Source organism: Anser anser, assembly GCF_964211835.1.
Source record: "Anser anser genome assembly, chromosome: 6".
Classification (NCBI taxonomy): Eukaryota; Metazoa; Chordata; class Aves; order Anseriformes; family Anatidae; genus Anser; species Anser anser.
The window spans coordinates 24,001,118-24,016,327 of record NC_139726.1 but is presented as its reverse complement, the minus strand read 5'-3'; the positions used below and the strand labels follow the sequence as shown (position 1 = coordinate 24,016,327).

The 15,210-nt window shown below is 39.0% G+C and overlaps 1 protein-coding gene and 1 long non-coding RNA gene across 9 annotated transcripts in view; one reads left to right on the top strand and one right to left on the bottom strand.

Annotated features, from left to right (window-relative positions):
• LOC310901470 overlaps nt 1-15,210 on the bottom strand; it is a 75,293-nt gene that overhangs the window by 32,779 nt on the left and 27,304 nt on the right. The window lies entirely within an intron of this gene.
• The window catches only part of PDE11A (phosphodiesterase 11A), a 135,105-nt gene that overhangs the window by 111,787 nt on the left and 8,108 nt on the right, over nt 1-15,210 (top strand). For 7 of the 8 annotated variants that reach the window (XM_083841026.1, XM_083841024.1, XM_083841023.1 and 4 more), the window contains 2 exons: nt 1,921-1,995; nt 3,953-4,036. In XM_083841026.1, the coding sequence (XP_083697152.1) occupies nt 1,921-1,995; nt 3,953-4,036 (159 nt within the window). Of the gene's footprint in view, nt 1-1,920; nt 1,996-3,952; nt 4,037-7,896; nt 13,633-15,210 lie in introns of those variants that run through there. The other variant, XM_083841025.1, reaches the window with a different exon arrangement.

The window sequence follows — 15,210 nt, the reverse complement described above, 5'->3', positions numbered from 1 at the left end:
TTTATAAGCAGACTAGAACAATAGTCCATCCAAGGCTATTACTCAGCCTGAATGCAGTCACCTCACAGAAATCAGGGAAGTTGCTCTTATCCTGCAGTGGGAAAATGAGTTTCAAGACTTTTCAGTACCATCTAGCCACGGCTGAGGTCCAGGCAATCCCTCCTCATTTCTCCTCTTTAACCCAGTTAGCTTCTACATTTTCTTTGACAGCTAAATTGTCAGGTAGAGTCTGTTTTCCATGTTGTGGCTCTGTGTTACGTTGCTGAATTAGTGATGAAGTCTCTGGCAAACTGTTATTTATTCTTCCCATTTTTGAGGTCTGCAGGTGAAAATTCCCCTGCAGCCTAGCGTACAGGTTTACTTTATATTGAAAAATCCCATCTGGGATTGATTGAAACATTACCTGGTTGAGCAGAGAAACTAAATGGTCCACAGAGGGAAAGTAGGGGCAATAGTTGGACCTCAACTGTGCCTAAAGAAAAGGAACATGAAAAGCAAGCTAAAAAAAAAAGATTAAAATATGTGAATCAAAAGGAATAAAGATTAAAAGTGAGAAGAAAAAATTCAGGACAAGAAGATAGATGAAAGAGAGAAAGGGACACAAGGAGAACAGGATCAGAATAGCAGTAAGATGGGGTGAGACTATATATTGATTATTCTCATACAATACACTTGGCAAACACTTAATTGCTGCTAAGTTGTTAAATTATTCCTCTATATGGAGTATTGATCCAGAATGTTATTAGTGCACTGGGATTACGTTATAAAGTTCCAAACCGTGTGATAGCCAGGCTCAAGATTTAAGAATACTTTATAACATCACTTCACCTATTTCTAATGTATTTTGATATTCCCTGTGTCAATTTTAGCAAGCTTAGGATTTGTGAATGTTAGCTACTGTGCAGTTGCTACACCAAGACATTTTGAGATTTTATGAAGTTTTTTATGAAGTGTAGGTTCTCTCAGTTCACCCTCTTATGTCTTGGCGTTACAAAATCATTTCCTATCTTGAAAACTCTTGAAAACAATAAGCAGACATGACAGGAGCTTTACGAACTGAATGCCATCTTCAGTAGGTAAGTTTCCTTTTTTTATATCTGAAGTGTCATGTGTGCCTACCATCTAAGCCCTGCACTTGAGGAAAGCACAGTTCATAAGGCTACCATATCAGGATTGCTTAGTTTGGTTTCTTAAATTTCCTGCTGTTTCCATAACTAATTTTGTTATTAAATCTCATATTCTTCTGAGGAGCACAACCATCTGCTGAGTAGAATAACATCTTCATTCACAAAAATCAGAAAGACATCTTCCAACCTACCAGTTCTTGCTTTTGATTAAATATGATAATAACAGTCTGAGTTCATATTTGATATTCAGGTCCTATAGTGATGACAGTCATGGGGAAAAAATTAAAGTCTAGTGGGGAAAAAACCTTTATGATTTCACATTAAATTAAGACAACAGAGGTTACTGGTTAATTAAGTTTCTTTGACAAGTGAAGTTGTTTATACAAGGCAACAGCCTGTAAATACCCAGAGAGCTCTTGCACATTTTACAAAGCATTTTTATAGATGTAATTATGCATGCCAACAAGAAGTTACCATTTTCTATTCTGTTCTCAATACTTGAATAAATTGCATATAAATGCAGTGAGTGCTACCTGTATATTGCAATGTAATTCCCCAGTCAGTTCCCTACCAAAAGGTGATAAATGTGCCTATTGGTGGTCATGGCTATTTATACCCACTTGTATGCCGAGCTCTGAAAAGTATGCAAACATGCCTTGACATCAGTCACGTAACTGGGGCTACTGACTTCTTTACATTTAAGCACAGGCTGAGGTCATGGTCTGAGCAAGACCTTAGTACCCGAAAAATTATGTTACAAGAACTCTAATCTTTATCACAATTTATGTTTTAGGCGGCTGAGCTGGTAACCAGTGAGTTCTTTGAACAAGGAGACAGAGAAAGATCTGAACTGAAACTCACCCCGTCAGTAAGTCTTTGTCGCTTCTGAAATAGTTACCCACTTGAACAGGATAAGAAAATATCATTGGGTTCATTCAGAAAAAATAACTGTTTGGTATAAAAAGAAGCATCTTGAAATAAATAAGAGCTTTGTTGAATAAGGAGATTCATTGAGAGCCATATATTAAAAGCTCTCCAGTCAACTTGGTCACTTTAGCTTTGAGCCCATCCGCGTTTTCTGTACCTAACCCCAAGGTTATTCTGTCATTTAATTTTCTAAGCAATGGGTACTATTTTTCATACATAGAATTCAAATCAAAAATCACCAGATACTTAGGGACATTTAAACTTTATGCTGCAGTTGTCTGTTATCTGTGTTATTTGATATATCAAATGCTGAAAAGCGTTTCTGTAGATATGCAACTAAATACAACACTTTGAAAGAATAAATTGATATTAACTGGAATATAGGCAGATGGGTATAAAGTTTCAAACACGAACTAAGAAAAAAAATCATAAAGATTTTCGGTGAATGATTTGAAGAGAAAGCCTCATCCAGGTTAAGTACTTCAAAATGTTTACGAACTTGTCTGGAGGAAATGCGAAAAGAGAAACTAGAAAGTCTTCTAAAGACTTTAACTTACAAGCTATTTGCAAATATGCTTATGCTTCCAAAAATAAAAAAGACTATTCTAGTTGCTCAGATTTGTTCTAATTTGGTAACTGGCACATGAGCTTACTACCTGTGGGGATGTTATGAAGCCAAAAAAATTAAAAAGCTTGTAGAAAATGTTCAGATAGAGAGTTGCTAGTCAGCACGATAATTTGATGATATCTTAACTTAGAACTCATGGAATTTTTTTCTTGCATCATCCTTATGAAGATCTGAAAAGGACAGTATTTTTCAAAATGATTTTAATAGGAAATACAGAAATATCCTAACTGACAGGCAAGATTCTCATTTAGGATTGAATCCTCGAATCTTAGCTCCATGTCTTATTTAGATAAACTGTGTGATAACTGTGTATGTCAGAAAGAGCAGGCCACAACTAGAAGACTTCAACCATGCATGTACTACAATGTAGTATGCATAGTTTGGAGTTTCTAGAAGGTTGAGAAGGAAAGTAAGTTTCCTCAGGAGACATCAGTTTAGAGGAAATGGGCCCATAGTAAAACCAGATTTTCCACATAAGACGACAGGAACGTTTAAAACTTGGCATATTCAGAGAATAAAAGAAGAAATTTAGTGATGGACCACTAGAAGGAGGATTAAGATCCCATAGAAAGAAAACTGATGGACCAAGTAATCTTAGGGAGGATATGGAGGAAACTTATGTTTGAACCCTTCAGAACTAAGTTTCTTCTATCTTCTATAAGGCAGTACAGCCAGTAATTGAGCATCTTAAACATTGACTTAGTCTCTCTAATTTCCTCTTTAGAGAGTGCAGCAGGCAGTGAAGTAGGCTGTATCCAGAAGAACAAATTGCTAACTACTCCCCAGACTGCTCTGTTGACTCCCCGTGCTTTGGATTCACAGACATAGCTGGTTCTGCAAAAAGGGTCTTTAATTGGGAGGGAGGGAGGAAGGGAGCCAGGCCAGATCCATCACTGTTCATTTTGCTGAGCTGGAAGACCCTGTATGAGGAAAGGAAAATTTCTCCTCAAAGGTATCTACATTTCAACAGAGTTTTTTTCTTTGTTTGTTTGTTTACCAACTCAACTCCAACTGCAGAGCATTTATTTTATATTTCAGAATTATAAAATTTAAATACATTCAGCCTACAAATTTCAAAACAGAAATGAAAATAAACAGTTTATTTTTCATGCCAGACAAAGCAGTAGGAAGACTGCTGCAAAGATTGATTATGGTTTACAAAGTGTTCTGGTTTTGAGAATTTGATCATAGTTCCGAAGTGCTGGATGATGTATCTGTAAAATACTCCAGTGTAATAAAGCATGACAGTTTTGTTCCCTTCTCAATTCAGGCCATTTTTGATCGGAACAGGAAAGATGAACTACCCAGGTTGCAGCTCGAGTGGATTGATAGCATCTGCATGCCATTGTATGAGGTAATTTTTACTTACTGCTCCTTGTAGAGTCCAGAGAAGTTTGTTCCTGCCTCTCTAGGGAAAAAGCGCTTACTGTGCAGCCTTGAAGGCCTTTGGAATGAATGCTTTATCTCTCTTTGACTTTACCAAAAGTCTGAATTCTATGCAGAAATCTTCAGTTTCCCTGAAGGCCAGTAATATCTGCAAATATAATTTCTCTCCAAGTTATAAAAGTTGTTTAGGCAACTATTTATTTTATTATGTTTGACACAAACTGATTCTCATCATGGCGAGGTGTGGGGTGCTCTGCCGAGTGGTGCCGGTGGGCTGGACTCATTATGTGCTGCTGTCCGACTTGTGCCTGGGCACATGTCCAAATACCTGTGAATCAAAAGGAGACACGGGGCCTTTGTGCTCCCTTCTGCTTCCTTTCCAAACTGTTAAGGGGCACTCTAGGCTATGCCTTTAGGGTCAGTGGCAAATGATTTGTGATATATGCTGCGTGCTGCTTAACTTGGAGTTTACTCTTATAACAATGCTTCTGCACAGACTGCTTGGGTGTTTGGTATAAGGTGTAAATCCTCAAGTACTACTTAACTAGGGCTTTGATTGACCAGAATAATGCTTCCCTCTTTTTGGATTAGACCAGCTTCAGAATTTGATTGCTGCGTAATGTGAACTTCACCATTTTAACTTTTATCTATATAGAAAGCAGAGCTACACAGGCAGAATGATAAATGGAAAATAAGGCTAAAGCAACTTAACCATTGATAACTGTGTCTGCCAGTTTTCCTCCTACACATTGAAACCACACAGACCACCTTATGTCACTGAAGACTGCCCGTTTGGTCATTGCTATTTGTAAAAACACGGGGATGGCCATTTTGGGGGAACTGCAAAAATACTCTCCCTGCACCCCAAACTGCCTCACATCTCTGCAATGATGAACAAAACCAAGAGCTGGAAAGTAGGTACCAGCTCCCATGTTAATGCTGCACTCTTGAAATTGTGCATGAATGTAGCCTCCCTGTCCACACAGGAAAATGGATTAGCAGTTCCTTTTCATTTTTATAGACTAGATATGTCACCAACAGCAAAAAAGGTAAGAAGGATGATCTGCTTACCCTGCCCTCCGTACCTCGTGGCATCTGAGGCTGCCACTAGTGAAGGGGCTGCCCAGTAGCAAAGACAACTCATTGTGCGACAAAAAGAATATGCGCTGGTGTAAATAGTGAGGTGGACTAATGCTTTGCTTTGCCAATAGATCTGGTCCCTTCCTCAGGTCAGAATTTGTCATGATAAAATAAACTGTAAATCCATGGACTTCAAACAATTAAGACAAAGCAAGCACAGAAGACCCATAGAAACATACTTTTTTTCTTTTTAAATAATAAGCTCATCTTGGACACCAACAGGGGAGAGGGAGGGAATGACACTGGAGGAAAACTCTTAAAAACAATGTTCCATTCAATATAATAGTTCATACTACATTATAATGCATATTATACCAGAATTCATGATTTGTAATCCAAAAAAGTACAATAAAGCAGGAAGAGCTGATCATCAGACCATCCTCTGCAGGAGAAGACTAGATCAGAGCACTAATGCTCTGGTTAGTTAGCTCCATCTTAGCAGGAGATCTCTGGGGAATATATTCACATCTGATTTCCCTGCTTTCTGCTGTCTTTGCATCATGCTGTGCAGCTATTAGCCTGCTGCTCAACAACTTAAAAAAGAGACACCATCAAACCTGGAAGTCATTGCAGCACCAGCCTTAGGGGTAAACAGAAAACTTGATGTCATAGTACCACACTGCGGGAGATTCTCTCTTGAATGTGAAGCCAAGTTTTAATTTTCATATCCAGCTTAATCAAACCTCAATACACATATCACATCAGCAGTGTATTCAGACATTGTAAATCCTCTGGTTAGGGCTGGCTGAACACACTACAACTATGGGCAAGTCTCAAATTTTTATTATTTTTTTTTCATTCTAAATATATTCCTTAAAATTCTAGCCTTTATAATGTGTTGTGGGGACAGAATGGGTTACATCATTACAAATGCAACATAAAGAGGCAGAGTGGCAGCTGACAAATTAGTAAAACCTTAGCAGTGCTTATATAGCTCACCAGCATAGTGCTTATAAAAACCTTATGTTTGACAAACATTTGACGCTCATTTTGATACCAAAATTACAACATTAAACCATAGAGAAGAAACTCAAGGCTTTTGAATAAAGTTATTTCCATGCAAGCGATTAGAAGTCCTGAATCCGTATGGGCAGATCCTGGTGTCCAGAGGCCTGAAGGGAACTCTGCAGGGGAACACATGCTTCCGTACCAACCCAGCTGCTGTGGCAGGACCTAACGCTGTGCTTCATTTTACTTGACACCCAGACTGTAGAGATGGTCCCAGCAATCAGTGAATGCTGGCAACTACCATTACAGATAGAGAGGAGTTTTACTTTAAAAAGACCAGCAGAGCCCCCTGAAGTTTTCTTTACCTAAAGAAGTCCTGAGGGCAGGCTATCCTTGGCAGCTGCACACTTCTGAAGTACACAGTATGGAAGGAACTTCACAGCACAAACTTGCAGGAGTGATCTGACACCACCCTGGTGCCACTGACTACGCTGTAACAAACCATACCTTCTCCAGAGTCCAGAGCTAAGTCATATGTCAGAGTGCCCACAAGGAATATCTGATAATTCACAGAGCTTTCTAGAGAGTTCTGGCCTTCCTTGCCTTAAGCTTTTTTTTTTTTGCCCCCCCCCCCCCCCACACACACTTTTTTCCTCCATTCTGAAACATTCTTTGGGATTTAATCATTCTTCTGGGGAGATTTGTTTCTACTTCCTCCATATGCATCTGCTCTCCTCTTCCTGCTTTCCTCAGGGTAGCTTATGACAACCCACCCTGAGGTATAGTTTTTGTCCCAAGTAAAGGATGACCTAAGTCTCCTTTATTAGGCAGATGTGTATCACGGCAATGTGATAAAGCAAACACATAGCAGGAAATGTGTACCTCTGCACATTTGGCTGGAACCATTTTCTGAGTTTGGCCCATTTTGTTTTTTGTAAGAAGGTTTACAAGAGACTAGTAAATTCTCAAGATCCATGCACCTTCTGCTAGCCATCCTGTTTGACTGCTGTTTGGAATGCCAATCCAACCCTGAAGAAGGTTACAGCTGTATAAAATGTGCTATATAAGCTAATATGAAGCTTGAAGCTGAATATAAATGCATAATGATAACTGGGATATAAAACAATAATAATAATTATACACAGATTTCCCATATCCAAGTGACTAAATCAAAACCTTTTTGTTTTTACTCTGTAAGCCTGACTGTTGGCACAAGGTAAGCTGTGGCTCTGCTCCCTCGATCTGTCCCACATTTGCTGCTCGATGTGGGAATTAAGCCACCTCCGATTTCAAAATACTGTAGTAATCAAATCTGTTTCCTTCATACTGTATATCAAAGGATAGTGAAGATAAAAGCTTCCCTATTTTTTGTTCATTTCTTTTTATTACACTTGGGACATTATAATTTTATTGAATTTACTTTTTTGTTACCGTAGTGATCACTGATCAGAGTATTTTTATGTGACAGTGAAGTTTTTGCCTTGAGTAGCATAACAGCCACCCATTTACTCTGAAGCTCTGATTTTAGGGGCTTTAGTTACGCTTTACTGTATCACATTTGCTCTTCATTCAAAAATGCCAGCAAGGAAAGCATTCATCAGTAGACAGATGAGAAACAAGCTTATTAGAATAATCATTTATAAGGAAAAAACGCCTTTTTTTTTTTTTTTATCTGTAGAGCATTTAAAATCTACTAATGTAGCTTCAGTATGGAGTAATCATCCCCTTTTTTTTTGGTAGAACACTACATAAAGGGGAATCACATGCAACTAAAGCAGAAAATCTGACATCCTGCTGAAAATAAAGCACTATGGCTACACTGGCAGCTGCATTCACCATGCAGGGAAAGTATTATGTACTTATTTTAACATAAATGTTCGTGTTGTATAACAGGAGCACCATTTCAATCATTAAGACAAATTACTGCTCTGAACCTCCTGTAAAGAGATGCTAAGAGTTTCAACACCAATAGATTCCTCTCCTGGACTCTGTGGTGTGTGCGTACCTAAAACAGGATCAGCCACAGATTTTTCCTAACTCAGATCAGATTTCTCTGTAGGGAGCAGACAGAGCAGGAGAGTGAAGATCTTATTCTTTTTAATCATTATTTTTCTCACAAACAACATCAAAGCGTTAGTGATTCACTTCAAACAAAAGATGCTAACAGAAGCCCAGCTCTGTTCACAGCATTGTTAGGCAGAGACAGTAACACTATGAATAGCAGGGCCAAAGGCCATGCACTCTGCTTCTGGGCAGATAAATACATAGTCAGGTAGTCAGTGACAATGACAGCAGCTATTTAAATTTAAGGGAGACATCTTTGTGGAAGATAAAGAAGCTCACGGCACATACAACTTATGTGTGCCTGAGATTGCCCTGCTCACCTCTACCTTGGTGCTCCATTGAATTGCTCTGTTTTAGTGCTATTCAAGATTTTCTTGGGAAGTAGGAGCTTTAAACACATAATGGTATATACAGAAGTGAAGTTGCATTATTCCTTCCAAGATTCTAGGGAGAATCTGGGAAGAGCAGACACATTTATTTCTAATTCTAGCAAGTACTTTAAATGTTTTAGACTTGAATGAAATTTTGAAGGACAGAGCCCTTCTTTATCACAGTTTGACAGACTTAGAAAGAAATCTAATCACTCTGTCTACAACTCCAAGTGCTCCGATATGCCTGTCTTCCTACAGACGATAATGTCCTGCCTTGTAATTAAATCCATCTTTAGAGAAATTCCCCTATGGTGATGTAGCTGCAAAAACATCTATCCTACTTGTTAGCAGATATTAAAGGAACAGGGTATAATAAGTGGCAGAGCTTCTACAAAGTGTAGAAAAAAAAGGACAGAAGTCTCCAGCTATCATGGCTACATCTTTGCTTTAATTTCTCCGGTTCAAGAATTGACTTTGACCCCTGAATTAGAACTTCATATTCACACACAGTGATTTTTTCCAAAAGTTTATACTCTAGCTACAATTATAAGGCAGGAGATTAACCTTTTAATATTCCTTTGCAGAAAAGAAGGAAAGGTATGCTTTAACAATCATGCTTACACTGCCATGTCCTGATACAGCCCTTCTTCAAATACCAAATCTATCCTTTTCCCTCAGTCCCTCAATGACAATTTTGTATGAGGAAATATAAGAAAGTCAGGGTTCGGATCACTCCTCTAGAAGTCCAAGATGGGCTGTATGGTATGGCTTAGTACTTATCCAAGCAAGAGTCACTGGATGTAACCAAAACAATTTATTGGTTCGAAAGTCTCTGTCTTCGATATAGTAATAACTAAAAAAGTAAATAAAAAAAATAAATTGTTTTAAAGGAGGAAGATCTTATCTGTATGAACATTTTGGCAATGGCTTGCTGTACCCGGCATTCACCCAAAACTGGGGTTGCTGACACAAAATTCAGAGCACTGCTGTTCTATTTTGTTTGCACCTAATTAGGGGGCAGGGCTAGCACTATGTAGCGAGCTGTTCACTATGAACAATACACAGACATTCACTGAAACGTGTACACGAGTTCTTGAGAAGTGTTTCAACAGAAAAAAAAAAAAGGGGGTGGCTAGGTTTGGGGAATCAGGACTAAACTGGAAAAATGTGTTCACAGGGAGGAATTTCATCAGCTCTGTGTGATTCTCATTGAAATCAGCTTTTCCCTTATAGAATGCTGAGGGAAGAGCAGGATAACTTTTGATAGATCCTAATGAACACCAAAAAGACGTTAGTAAGGCTTACTTCTGATATATGGCTTGGACACAAAGAGTGAGAGAGAATGCATCTATGCTTCCTGGGACTGCCCAGCTGACAAGGATTAGTAAGGCAGATAGGCTTAGGATGCAGTCTGTGATACACCACGGACTGAGGCTGCACACACATTGGCAGATTAAATTAGTCTCACTTTCTGTTGAAATCCAGGGGGTAATATTATCTGAGGAAGAGCAGGTGCAGCATATTCTGCTGTGTTTGTAAGAAATCTGCTTCAGAGGAAATTTAATCAGGCAAATTATGCCAACTGCTAGTGCTGGGGGGGAGTTGGTAGCTAAGGATTATGTTAGGGATAAGGGTTTGTCACAGAGCAAAGAGACTTTGCACTGCAGAAGGATCTCTCTGTAGCCTTGAAATGGCAACGTGGCTGGGCTCAGCACATTTGTTGCCCTGCTGCTTGTCTACCAACGATGAACGTAATCAAGGCTACCTGGAATGAATGCTCTTGAACTTTCAGAAAACTCAGGTACTCTGACTATAATACAGCTTCCAGTAATGGGATAAACATCAGCAGACTGTTTTTGTTACCTTGTTATTCTTAACTTAAGAGTCTATTTTTTCTGCTACTCATATACTAATGGAGAGAAGAGGTGAAGAAGAGCTATACAATAGAAGAAAACCAGAAAAAGAAGAAGGAATGCTTTTACTTGTAATTCTCAAAGTCAGTCACTAAGTGATATGGAAAGGCATAATTTTGCTGGTTTCGAAACAAGGATTTTTGTGCCAATACGTATCACAAACACCTTTTTACAAGAGACACAAAGATCTTCATCCTCTTTTCTCATTTCCTGAGAGCAGGCAGGGCTTCTTTTTGGTTTTGGAAATTATTTTTGTTAGGATTTTTGTAATTTGGTGAGATTACTGATGAAACATTGTATTAGTATTGACAACTTCAGGAATGTACCAGTTTTCCCAAATTGGTTGGTAGAAGAGACAGCAGAAACATTTTTCCCTTCAGACAAGAGTATTTTTCAAATTACTTCTCAGTTATCTGATGCCAGAAAGATCTCAACTGAAAGGGCAGGTCAACAACTGAGATATTTGAGAGAATACAGAAGAATGAACATTTGCCATCAACTTTATTGTAGCTTGGCTTCACTAAGGCTTTCACCATGATCTGTGAGAAGAAGTGAATAATTCATAATACTACAGTTTCTGTTGCTGTTTTATTTAGGATTATCTGCTCAATGTGTTGCGAAGGACATGCAGTTATGTATGGAAATGCATACAAAGATCTGAGGAAGTAGATTGAAAAGTTGGCAGATAAGGTAGAAGAGACAGCCAATAGAGGGAACTCAAATTGTACAGCAAATCTGAAAGAAGATAAATGGATAATTTAACAGCCATTCAGTTTTCAAGAAAGACAAAGCACAAACTACATTGCATCAGAAAAGGACTAGAAATGATGATGGATGAAACACTTCAAGTAAGTGTTTAACACAACAGAATCACAGTTCCCTGCAGAATTCCCAGCTGAGGGCAAATTCAAAGAACTAAATAAGGATATGAGGCTGATACGGTTTGAAGAGTTTTTCAAAATCCATTTAATAGTATGGCAGAAGACATTGATCGGCTGCTCGGTGAAAATGTTGAAAGGAGAAGGGGTAGAAGCATTTTATATTTTGCACACTTCAGATGTAGAATCAAAACCATAAACAGTAGAGACAAATAAGAAGTTGTTTATGAAACACTAACTCTTCTGAGCAAACCCTCAGTTTCATGAAATTATTATGAACGGATGAATCATTTACAACTCTAGCAACACATCAGTTGAGCTACTTCAGTAGGTACCACTCCTGTATTACTCTTTCCCTTTGACAGCGAAGCAACATTGATATTGGTCAGAACACACTTTGCTACCAGGAACTCTGTACGTATTCCCTCCCCCCAGAGTACCTGGCATATCTTACTACCAGAGAACCTTATAATCAGCCTTCCATAGTATGTACATTTAGTTACAAAGTAGTGCAGCATTATTCTTGCTACTGTACCATCACCAGAAATGTACCATTGATTCACAGCAGAAGAGCTGAATGCTCATATGTGTATTAGATCCCTTCCTGTTCACAAATAGCTCTCTTCCCCACCACTAACAATTTCTATATGGAACATAAAAGAAACTCGCATTTTCTATCAGGAAAGTTAGCGTATTCATTTCACCTAATTACAGTTTTAGGCATCAAAAGAAAAATCACTGGCAGAAATGCAAAAACAATGCACACCTGCACTGTGTATTTGACTCTGTGGAACTGCCCTCAGCTAGCCCTAGAAGGAATAAACAAAGTCTCCATCAACAATGAGATCCCAGTCTTTTTTTTTTTTTCCCCCATGAACTCAGCCGCCTCCCAAATACAGTAATTTCTTCTGGAACCTAATGATTACATATGACCCTGAATCAGTAGGGCAAATAATTAAGTCACATGCACACAGTCAAAGGTTCATATAAATTAATCCCTGCATCTTCTCTATATCACTGTATTTTATGTATTCTGCCTACAGAAGGTAGAATTTTATCTGTTTCTTTGGTTTTAGTACACAGGCATATGTGCAGAAATGCTTTTGTTTTTTCTTAACATCTTCCATCAAATATTTGTATTATGAGGCTCGAATCTGTGGATGACTGCAGTACAGATCCCTTTTATCTGAACTAATCTGAAGTTCAAGGATTTTCAGATAGATGGCTCACCTTTGGCCTATGTATTCTTACATGAAAGCCACTTCAGCAAAACTCAGGAGTCCAATTCAGCTTTGCTGTAACTGGTCACGACTCTCTTGACTTCAGCAATGCTTCATATGCTTACACCAGGTCTGAATTTATCCCTATGGCTTCTCGGTCACTAGTCCTCCCTTCCAACTCAGAAACTGCCTACATAATAAAAGTGATTCATTAGAAACCACTGGGTTCCAAAGCAGAGTGAACACTGCGACCTATAACTTTTTGATATGTGTTCAGTCATAAAACTGAATTTATATGGTCTTATTCCATAAACTCGCTTTACAAATATTAGACCCGCAACCATACTTCCGTGAGCCATAATCTTGTCAAGGCGCATAAGTTAAACAAGGTCAGAACTGGGCAATATTTGGATGAGAACCTCAAAAAAAAAAAAAAAAGAAAAAAGAAAAAAGAAAAAAAGACACCCTCTGGAGGTCCTGCAGTGTTTGTAAGCTAGGGCATGCAATGCGCCCCTTAAAATGATTTGGTGTTAGTCTCAGAATACAACAAAACGTTGTCTTTGTTTTAGCAGTAGTTTAGATTCTGGCCACATCTGTGCTGCACCTTGGCTGGTTCAGATAACATCCCTTCCCCGAGATGATGCTGATGTAGCAGCCGCAGTCCTCTGCCCCCCACCACTGCCCTTCCACCCAGAAGGCAGAAGATCTACCAACAAATGCCTCTGCTGCTATCCGTCACTCCCACCCTGAAGGTTTTGTTTGGTGGTTGGTTGTTTGGTTTTGGTACTTCTACACTTTCTGCATTCTCTATGCTTTAGTTACAGTGCCGGGTGGGTGCTGAAGTGCCAGTAACCTCCTGTTGTAGTGGAGGAGCCCGTCCATAAGAGGAGGTTGCCTTGTGAAAGGATGTTATGGGCAGAGCAGTACACAGTCACAAAAGAGACCTACATCACTGAAGGTGACAGGAAAAATTCAGAGCTGTACAATAACTTTCTGAGAAACAGCTTAGCCACATACCTGAGGTAACACACAGATGCAGAAGAGAATTGCAAACCTATCTGGCTTTTTCTAACGCTGGAGCACAAGCCACCAGCATGACCGCTCTCCCAGCATGCTTTATCACTCTGTGATGATGAGCAGCTATTACAGGAAAGGGGGTAAACCTGTGTCAGCTGTTGAAGACCAAGTCTCTTCCTATTGAAGCAAAGAATAAATTGGCCCTTAAGAAGCTGGGTAGCAAATTAGACAGCAAAGCAGTTTGTACAAGGCATGTATCAAAAACAGTGGCATGGAGGAGCAGTACATCAAAGGGGGGAGTTCATGCAGTAAAACGGAAAGTAAAAGTGCAGCCAGGAGGCAGAAAACCCTGACTAGGCTACAGCCAAATAAACCTAAATAGCTTTAGGAATAAATTGGTGGTTTAATCCGGATCAGGAACAGGTGCTATGCATGTAATTCAGTAAATAGTCAAGAACCTGCCAGAAGGGAGAGAAATGTGTTGCTTTTGAGATAATTTCCCAGAAGCTTCATAAAAGAAAATTGATTACTGGAGTTAAATAATTTAAACAGAGCCAGAAATATAGTAATCAAATGAGTTTTTAATTACATCTCAAGCAGAAGTAAAATCCAATTTGTGTACTTTGTATCAGAAAAGTCCTACTTAAATGCTTTGCTAGCTGGAAAAAAAAAATAAAATAAAAGCTAATTTCCATAGGAATTATAGTAGTTGGTTTAATTAAAAGGCTAGATCAGAATGAAAGAGTCCCAAAGTGAAAGGATACTAAATACAGAAGCAGTGGTTTAAACATCAGATCAATGTCTGAATAAAGACGTTTTATAGATTAAGTGCAAAATCTGCACTGTCGAGATCCCTATTCTAAATTAATGTATAACAAAATAAAGTTTCTTAAAATTACACTATATATTTTGTCAGCATTCCATAGAATTAATTGCTTGTGCTATGGTAAAACTGAATATCAAAGACATGGTTTATTCTTTCTTAAATATTCCTTTTAATTTATTTTCATCACAGTTAATGTTATTAGTTACCCATTCTGGTTATTTACCTAGTGACCTCTGTTGTGTCTGGGCTATCAGACTCCATAATATGCAGTCAGGAATACATTTCTGGGAAAGCTATGTATTGCCTTTTGGATTTAATAACATGTTTACAGTTCCTAAGATGTGGTGATTACAGGGTGTGGGTGCTTCTTGAATCCATTACTGATCAACTTCTGCTGTAGCCAACACAAAGGTAGTTGACCTCAGCAGCTCAAGCACCCACTGTCCTCCCGGCACCTTTGGTCCCAAGTGAGATGCAGGTTGCCTGTCAGAAGCTGGTCTCCTACCGTAAGAGCATGGCACATGCCTAGGCCTGGAGGGACAGGCAGTTGGTCATGCCCTGATCCCTGTTTGCTCCCTGGCTCTAGGACTGAAAACGTGGTTTTGTGCTAAGTCTTGGCAACAAAATGGTACAGAAAAGATGCAGCCATAGCCTCAAGCGGAGCAGACACGCTGAGGCAGAGCCTGCTGTCCAGTGAACTCCTCCTCTATGCTGCCTGTAGGCAGATACAGGTTGTTGATACATTTGTGATGGAAATACACTGCA